At 53.4% G+C, this 8,243-nt stretch overlaps 1 protein-coding gene across 1 annotated transcript; it reads right to left on the reverse strand.

Moving 5' to 3' along the window:
* Positions 1-1,729: 1,729 nt before the first annotated feature.
* Positions 1,730-2,640, reverse strand: LOC123169424 (protein SRC2). Its single transcript, XM_044587302.1, has one exon. It carries the CDS (start codon positions 2,584-2,586, stop codon positions 2,014-2,016), a length of 573 nt encoding a protein of 190 aa, XP_044443237.1. The 5' UTR covers positions 2,587-2,640; the 3' UTR covers positions 1,730-2,013.
* Between the last annotated feature and the right edge of the window lie 5,603 nt (positions 2,641-8,243).

An 8,243-nucleotide genomic window follows, 5' to 3' on the forward strand; every position in this document is an offset into this window, starting at 1 on the left:
TCACTGGTGTTTAGAATATATAGCATTCCGCGTCCTCCGAGCTCCTAACCCCCTCCTTGATCAAACTCCATGATCATGGGTACATATAGGGTCAAAGAATAAGAAAGAGACAAAATATAACTATGATGCAATTTATACGCATACATAATGTTAATTCAAAGTCATTCCATCGATCCCTTATACAATTATGTCAGGTTGCAAGGCTACGCCTCAACTCATTGCCTTCCGAATTACTCATGCATGGCAATCAGATCGCAAGAAGCAATCATTGGAGAAGACATAAAGATGAATGCTTTGTTAATAATATGTCTTACAGTGGTTGTCGGATGCGATACATGATTACAAGTATGAGTAACTTGCAGGTGGTTTGCTGCGGTTATGGAGATGGTGGTGGCTATGAAGATGAGATGGGAAATGGCGGCGGTTAGGGTTGGAGAATGACTTTTGTTACGGCGATGCAGATTCTGGCGTCCGCCCTTGGCAAGCCATGTACGGTCCGTTTATAAAGTTGTTAGGGTGGACGTCACGGTGCTGTTGACGGTAGATGTTGTCTTGCGTTATGGGTTATGTTGGTGCTGGTGCGCCTCCCATTTAATTTGTTCTATCTTCTTTTTGCTTTTTTTCATCTATATGATTTGTTTTTACCATATATAGTCTTTCTCCTGTGAAAACAAAATAAAGAGAGAATTCCGCAATCTTGCATTCATTAGTCATTAGTGGCAATACCGGAGAAATATCTTAGATTTTATGAAATAAACTAGTTTAAACAACGACGTGATGAGCGTAAAAAATACACTCGTCTTCTGGGCCCCTTCTAGTGCCGCGCGGAACACCAGGTTCGATTCACTGGATCAGACAATGAGGCACCACGACTTCGTTCCCCTTCTTCAAGGCGTTGTCTTGTTTGCTCGGCGTCCCTGATGTTGGATCTCGAGATATGGGTCGTCTTGTCGGTTTGGGCTATCTCTTAAGGTGTGGACATCCAGGGTGTTGTGTACGTCCTCACCGATGCTTCCCCCATGGCTTCCGCCTTTGGCCCGTGTGATTCATGCAACCCACTCCCTGATATCTAGGCGCTCTAAGTGGAAGTACGTTGATCCGGCCAGGTCCGAAGTCGTGGCCGCTCTCAGGTGGTGCCTCATGTTGGTCGTGCCATAGTCTGGGTGTCCTGAGCCCTGCCTCCTTGCATTCTGTGGCCGGGGGCTGGGCTAGGCGGGTTTCATCCAAATATCTTTTATTAGATTGAATTTCACTAATTTATGTACATCTTCAAGTTACCTTGGGTATCAAGAAGTCATTGTGAAAATTGATAAGCAGAGGTTGAGATGTTGATCTGATTTATCCCTTGAGAAATGAGAAATGAAAGATAGTCAATGCAATTGGAAAAATTAAATGTAGAATGAGGCGTTGTGCTTGCATACACAACTCTCACTAATATAAACCAACACACATTTTAATTATTGATACCCCCCCCCCCCCCCCCTCATTTTATGATGTAGTGCGTATGAATTTTTTGAAAAGTCAAACCTTGTAAAAAAAATGCGGGTGAAATCTTGTAAATTTTGACCAAGTTTATAGAGAAAACTATTTATATCTACGATACCAAATATATAGAATATGAAACTAATGATATACATTTGGCATTTTAGATGTTAATGTTTTTCTTCATAAACTTGGTCAAACTTTATGAGATTTGATTTTTCAAAATATCTATATGCACTACAGTATGAAACGGAGGAAGTACAACATAGTCTGTTAATATTTATTAGTTAGTACGCAGCATACAAATAGTTGCTGCGGATACTTCTACGTGCAGGCACAACATACATTTCATTCAGATTTATTGGTACACAGCATCGCTCCACAAGTGGGTAGTGGCTAACCCACTCACCAAGCCACCATTTCTCTGTATGAGCGGGGCAGAACAGAGCAAAGGTTGCCATGCCATGCCACTGCAAGAGTGGTTTGCCGCGCCGCGCGCGCGCTTTATTTCTTTCTGGTATCGCCGCGCTTTTACCGGCTGCTGACGCGCAGCGGACGAACCATTGTCGGGGGTGGGCACGGGTACGGGTAGCTGAGCTGCTGCGGCGGCGGAGCAGACGCGTACGGCGCAGCGGCAGCCGCCAGGTACCCTGTCGCGCCCGCCTGCTGGTACTGACCGGCGGGTGGGTGGATGACTCCTCCGAGCTTGTAGGAGAGGTTGAGCACGCCGTGAACCTTGCTAGAGCCGACCTTGCGCACCTTGTAGGCGCCTTGCGTGGCGCCTGTTGGCTCGTCGCCGGCGCCGGCTAGGATCTCGGTGAGCGGGAGGATCACCTCCCCCACGTCGCGGTCGCCGAGGGGGCGCTCTGTGCGGAGGAGTACGCGCAGGGCGCCGCTACCGGAGCCGGAGGCTGGGACCGTGACGCGGACAGTGGCGTTCCAGGTGGGGTTGCGGCCGCCGGTGCGGTCGGCGAGGACCCGCTCCCGGGAGATGGGGTCGCCGGCGAGGTAGACGACCGCGTATACCTCCATCTTGGAGACGAGGTTGACGTCCCTGAGGTCCCTCGCGGAGACCAGGGTGACATCCACCGTCCTGCTCGCCATGATCGCCGACCGACCGTGCACTCGATCACTCGATCGCGTCGCGGTTCTGCTCGTGCGTTGTTGCCTGCCTGCTGCGTTCCACGGTCCGTGTATATGTAGAGGAGGGCAGCGTACGCCTACGTGCCAGCCATATGGGACGAGGTGCGCCATCACTGACGACCATTAACAACCGGCTCGAGCGCAGCCACTGCTTTTGCATCGACAGGGAAGCAGATTCCGGGCGTGATTTGTCATTTGTTAATCCTTCTTCCATATTTTGATAAGATCATGTTGCCGGCGATTATTCTTCTCTTAATATATGTTGTGCTACATGATCGATGTGCCGGTCGACGTGGAAAAATCACCCAGCGGAAATGATTCCATGACCTTAATCTGCATGTGTGCTATAGGGATTACAATAAAAAGGGGTACTTTGGGACAAGTTTTGCATTTTCCAAGCAAAGAGAGGATGTATGCAGCGGCGGTGCTAGCAACTTATCAAAGCATGGGCACATAACAATCTCTTTTTTTTTGCGGGGTGGGCACAACACAAACTAAAGTGGTGCACTTTGATCTATCGAGAAAGACAAGTACCATATGTTAAATAAAATCATGCCAATGTAAGTGTTGATATTTCATAGATTATCACTTATAAGTGTTGATATTTCATAGATTATGACTTATATTTCAGTGTTCACCCACACGGCCACACACCATGTGGATACCCCACCGAGAATGTACCAGATACACAAATATTAGTAAATTGTATTTTTTAACTTGTTTATGTTCAAGAATCAACCATCGATGGTGTTACCCATAGCAACGTGGTTAGAGCACCTTCAATAGACGGTCCATATGTAAAAATAACCAACTTTTAGATTTTCTGTGGCAAAAAAATAGCTCTCCAACAGATGGTCCATATGCAAAAAAAAAAATACATCTCCGCCTTCCGGACATATAAAATACAACACCTCGCGGTGCAAATTTACATCTCCGGAGGCAGGACATGTAAGAACCGCGGCCGCGCGCCAACGCCCAACCGCCCTTCAGTTCACCCCCCCCCCCCCTTCCTCCCACCCGCCGCAGCTCCCCGCTCGGACGCTGTCGGTGTCAAAACCGACAGATCTCGGGTAGGGGGTCACAAGATGTGTGTCTAGGGATCGATGGTAACAATGGACAATAGGGACACAGTGTTTACCCAGGTTCGGGCCCTCTTAAAGGAGGTAAAACCCTACGTCCTGCTTGATTGTATTCGAAGTGTATAGGGGTTACAATAGTTGATCGACCTCGAGATCGTAATGGCTAAACCCTAACTGTCTAGCCTATGAATATTCTGATCATCTCCACGGACTAAACCCTCCGGTTTATATACACACCGGAGGGGCCTAGGGTTGTACATAGTCGGTTTACATAGGAAGGAAATAACATATCCGGACACCAAACTTGCCATCCACGCATATAGGAGTCCTACCCGGACACGGGGGATAGTCTTCTGCTTTATCTTCACGGTCCATCAGTCCGACCCATGTTGAATAGTCCGGACACCCGAGGACCCCCTAATCCAGGACTCCCTCAGTAGCCCCTGAACCAGTCTTCGATGACGATATGTTCGGCACGCAGATTATCTTCGGCATTGCAAGGCGGGTTCCTCCTCCTGAATATTTTAAGTCAACTTCCTGCACAAAGGAGCTGTGTCCGGCTCTGCATAATCAATACAACCCTTAGCCACGATGGCAAGTCATCAAAACGGGAACCGTGTCTTTCATTGACAACTTTTTTGGCGAAGCGTCATGCTTGACTCTTTAATATTTCGAACCGTTTTCACGCCTTCCGTTTCGCGTTTCGAGGCTGAGCCTCCATTGGCACGTCTTGTCAAAATAGAGATCATGCCCGCCCATTACGGGATTTCCATCAATACGGTTTTGGTTAATCCAACCGTGCCTTTCAAATGATCTTTTGGGGAACAGGCGAGTTTTAAGGCTTGAAAGGGGGGCGTTTGGTATTTCACCGCCTATAAAGAGGGTAAAAAATCCCTTCTTTTTATCTCACGCCTTCTTCTAGCTCCGGTCATCCAACCCCCAAGCTCCAGCGCCCAAAACTTCGATCTTTCCCACCGCCACCACCCTCTCCAGCCCTAGCCAGATTCGGTTCCAAGGGCAAGTGGGAGGCCTCCTCCGTCACGGAGAAGGACATCAAGGATCTCCGGAGCACATGCTATCTGTCTACGGAGATTGCGCACAGGCTCCCTGACAAAGATCAGGTCATCCCTACTCCGGAGCCTGGTGAGAGGGTAGTGTTCATTCCCCACTTCCTCTGAGGGCTGGGGTTTCCCCTCCACCCCTTTGTCCGGGGCCTGATGTTCTACTACGGGTTAGATTTCCATGATCTAGCCCCAAATTCCTTCCTCCACATATCGGCATTCATCATCGTGTGCGAGGCTCTTCTCCACATCCCACCACACTTTGGCTTATGGCTCAAGGTTTTTGTCGGTGGGAACGACACTATGGGATCACAAGAATCCCTACTACGGTTGCCGGGGCGCGGGGTTGTGAGAAGAGCAGGATTAACAGTCAACACAAGGATTATTTACCCAGGTTCGGGCCGCGAGGATGCGTAATACCCTAGTCCTGCTTTGGTGGGTGTATTGAGTGTTCTTGAGCAAGCTACGGGGTGTAACTTGCCCAAAAGAGCCGAATCCCTCTCCAGTACGCCATGGGCCACCTTTTATAGTCGATAGGGGCTGCCACAGTGCACACAAGAGGTGGAAAGGTATACAGTGCTGCAAGCTTATCACCCGTGTTACAGGACAAGACGCATTTAATGCGTAGCTTAGGTGTCCCTTAGCTTTATCGGGGACGGGAACGAGACCCGTCCCGTCCGTTGCCGCCTCGCCTTGCTTCGACACGCGCCCAGGCCAGCGATGCATGCGGCGCCATGTAGGCAGGCAGGTAGCTGAGGTGGCGCGGTGGTAGGGTCTTCACAAAGATATGCATGCCACCACGCAGGTGCTTGCTGAGTTGGCGTAGAGGCCGCCCGTCGCCACGCAGGTGCCTGCCCAGTTGGTTGAGCTAACAGCTACTTGGGGACGGCGGTGGAGTCTTGGTTGACGCGGGCCTGGCTGTGGCCCCGCTGACGCCCTCGGAAGGGCCTTGCCGGGGGCCGGCAAGGGTCTTGCCGTGGCATTGCAGTCGTCCCCGGCAAGGCGCTTGTCGGGGGTCTTATGGATCTCCTCGGCAAGGATCGCGCCGAGGGTCGCCGTCTTCTCGTTCTCATCTGATCTCACATCTCTATGGTCTTGACAAAGATCTGCATGCCACCACGGAGGTGCCTCCCGAGCCCTAGTTCCAATGTAGTTGGTTGGGTTGGAATCCGTGGGCTCAAGGGTGGCTCACTCCGTTGGCGTCGGTCGTGCCGCCCCGGCAAGGCTCTTGCCGGGGCTACCGAGGCTGCCCCGGCAAGGGTCTTGCTGGGGGGGTCTGTTTCGTCCTTCTGTCCTTTGTGTTCTTGGTCTTGGCATTGCCTTGGCCGTCTTGTGCTTCGGCTTCTCTCCGGCGTCCCTCCTTTGCCCTGCTAGGTGCGGCCGTGGCGCGCGGCTTTGACTGCCCGTGCACAAGTAAAGGGGTCAAAAGGAGAGCCCCTACTTTTGTACACCGACAAGAGCCCCGGGGCCTGGGCCACACATAAGCGCGATGCGTTGTTGGGCCAGGCCCAAAACGGTGCGCGGGCAGGCGGGGCGGATTTCCACCGCAGTAACTGTTCCGTCCGCTGTGCATCCCCACGACCCGCGTTGAACGCGCGACGTGGAGGGGCGTGAGTGACGTGGGGGTCATTCGCGATGCTGTTTCCGCATGCATACGTCACATCGTGGTAAAGAGGCGGCTCGCGCCTTCCCCATAAAAAGAGGGAGGCGTGGAGGCGCGACTCATTTACTGGATGGACTCGGGTCGCAGCCTTTAAGGCGCCCACGCCCCCCACCCAATCATGGCGCGGGGAACGGTCGCCTCAGCCGTCATTTCAACCCTGCTCGCCCGCCATGTGCCGTTCATGCAAGTGGCGGGCGGTGGAGGCGGGAAACCGGGCCATCGCTGATTGGGGCAGCGGGTCGGTCCTGATTCCCTGCGCCTCCGATGGCTGGATTGGCTGAGTGGGGCGGCCGAGCCTTGACCACGCCCCTTTATAGGGAGGGGGAAGGGGGGCGTCGTCCCACATTCCTTCAGTACTCATCCTCCTCCACCTCCGCTCCTTTCTTCCACCCGCCATGGCGAGAGGAGGCGCTGGGCCTTCGACGTTGGCGGCGAGGGTTGCTACTCGTCAGCGCATCCCTCCTTCCCACGAGCCCACGGCGGCGGAGCCAGCCACGAGAGAAAGGGGAAGGGGGCGTGGCCGAGGTCGCCGCGGCGGTCGGGGGAGAGGGGGACGAGGCGGCGCGATGGTCGTGCCTCCGCCAGCGGTGCCTCCCACGGCGGAGGGTCATGTCGGGGACCAGCCCCGCGAGTTCTTCATCAGGCTGCGCCGGCCACCACGTCGTCGTCTCCGTCTCCCCACCCCCTTTGCAGAGGAGATGGAGCTCGATCCGCCCCAGACCCTCAGATTGCACATGAGGGGCTGCGGGACCGGCGGCACGCGGGTCGACGTCGACTTTCCCGCTCCTCATGTCATGTATCTCTGTCGTGGATGGAAGACATTTGCTCGCATCCATAGCCTGACGGTGGGGCTCGTCCTCTACTTCAAGTTAATGGAGGGCGGCCTGCTCTCCGTCAAGGTCTTCGGAGATCTTGGAACTCGCCTGAAGTGCTGCGTGGAGAGCTCTTCCGACGATGAAGATTCCTCCTCGAGCGGGAGTGACGAGGAGGACAGCGACAGCGACGACGAGGGAGTTGGGCAGCAGGATGCCAACCCCGACTTCGACTGATCGCGTCGTCCCTCCCTCGGCCTCGCGCCCTGCCGAGGGCCTTCCTCGTCAAGCTCTCCATCGGCGCGTTCCCCATCGCCTCCTTGGGCGGCTGGCGTAGGAGGGCCGGAGAAGGCGAAGAAGGCGGGCGGCGGCCGTCAACTCGGAGTACGCGGGCACCGACGCCTTCGTCGCGTATTGTCGGGCCGTTGCCTCATCTTCTAGCCCCTCCGCCGGCACCGGGGTGTTCTCTTGGTGCCTTCTGCTTCTCACACCTCGCCTAGGCGCTCCTTTCGCCCTCCTGCTGTCTTGTTTCACCTTCTGAGGAGAGGGACAAGAAAGGGATCACGGGCACCTTATCTCTTTTTAGTTTGTAAGCCTGCGGGCACTTGTTAGATTTAAAGCATGTAATCCCCTTGCTCATGTTTTTCATTCCGTACAAACTGTACCTGTATGGGATGTTTTTAGTGAAAAAGGGTGTTTGCCGGGTTCTTTGTGCGTGAGCAAGGCCCATGCCAAGGACGAATCCTTGTTATTTTTAAGATAAACATTGTTGCCTGGCAACAGGCCTTGCCGTTTCCCCACTCCAATCGACCATTCTCGCGCTCTTGGCAGAGGCAGGAGCGAAGTAGAGTTAGGCCCCTCGTTCATCTCCTCGCCACCACAACTACTACCAAATTCCGACCCAAGAGGTAGCTCTCGGGTACAGGAAAGGGGGAGCACGGTTGTTTTAAGAACATAAACGAGGTTTCACATGTCCCAGTTCCATACGAAAGTGCATAACAGG

This window comes from Triticum aestivum, chromosome 1D (assembly GCF_018294505.1).
Source record: "Triticum aestivum cultivar Chinese Spring chromosome 1D, IWGSC CS RefSeq v2.1, whole genome shotgun sequence".
In the NCBI taxonomy this organism is placed as follows: domain Eukaryota; kingdom Viridiplantae; phylum Streptophyta; class Magnoliopsida; order Poales; family Poaceae; genus Triticum; species Triticum aestivum.

What these genes read in the sequence shown, in the direction of transcription:
- LOC123169424 (XM_044587302.1), bottom strand. Translation starts at nt 2,586, where the DNA reads ATGGCGAGCAGGACGGTGGATGTCACCCTGGTCTCCGCGAGGGACCTC.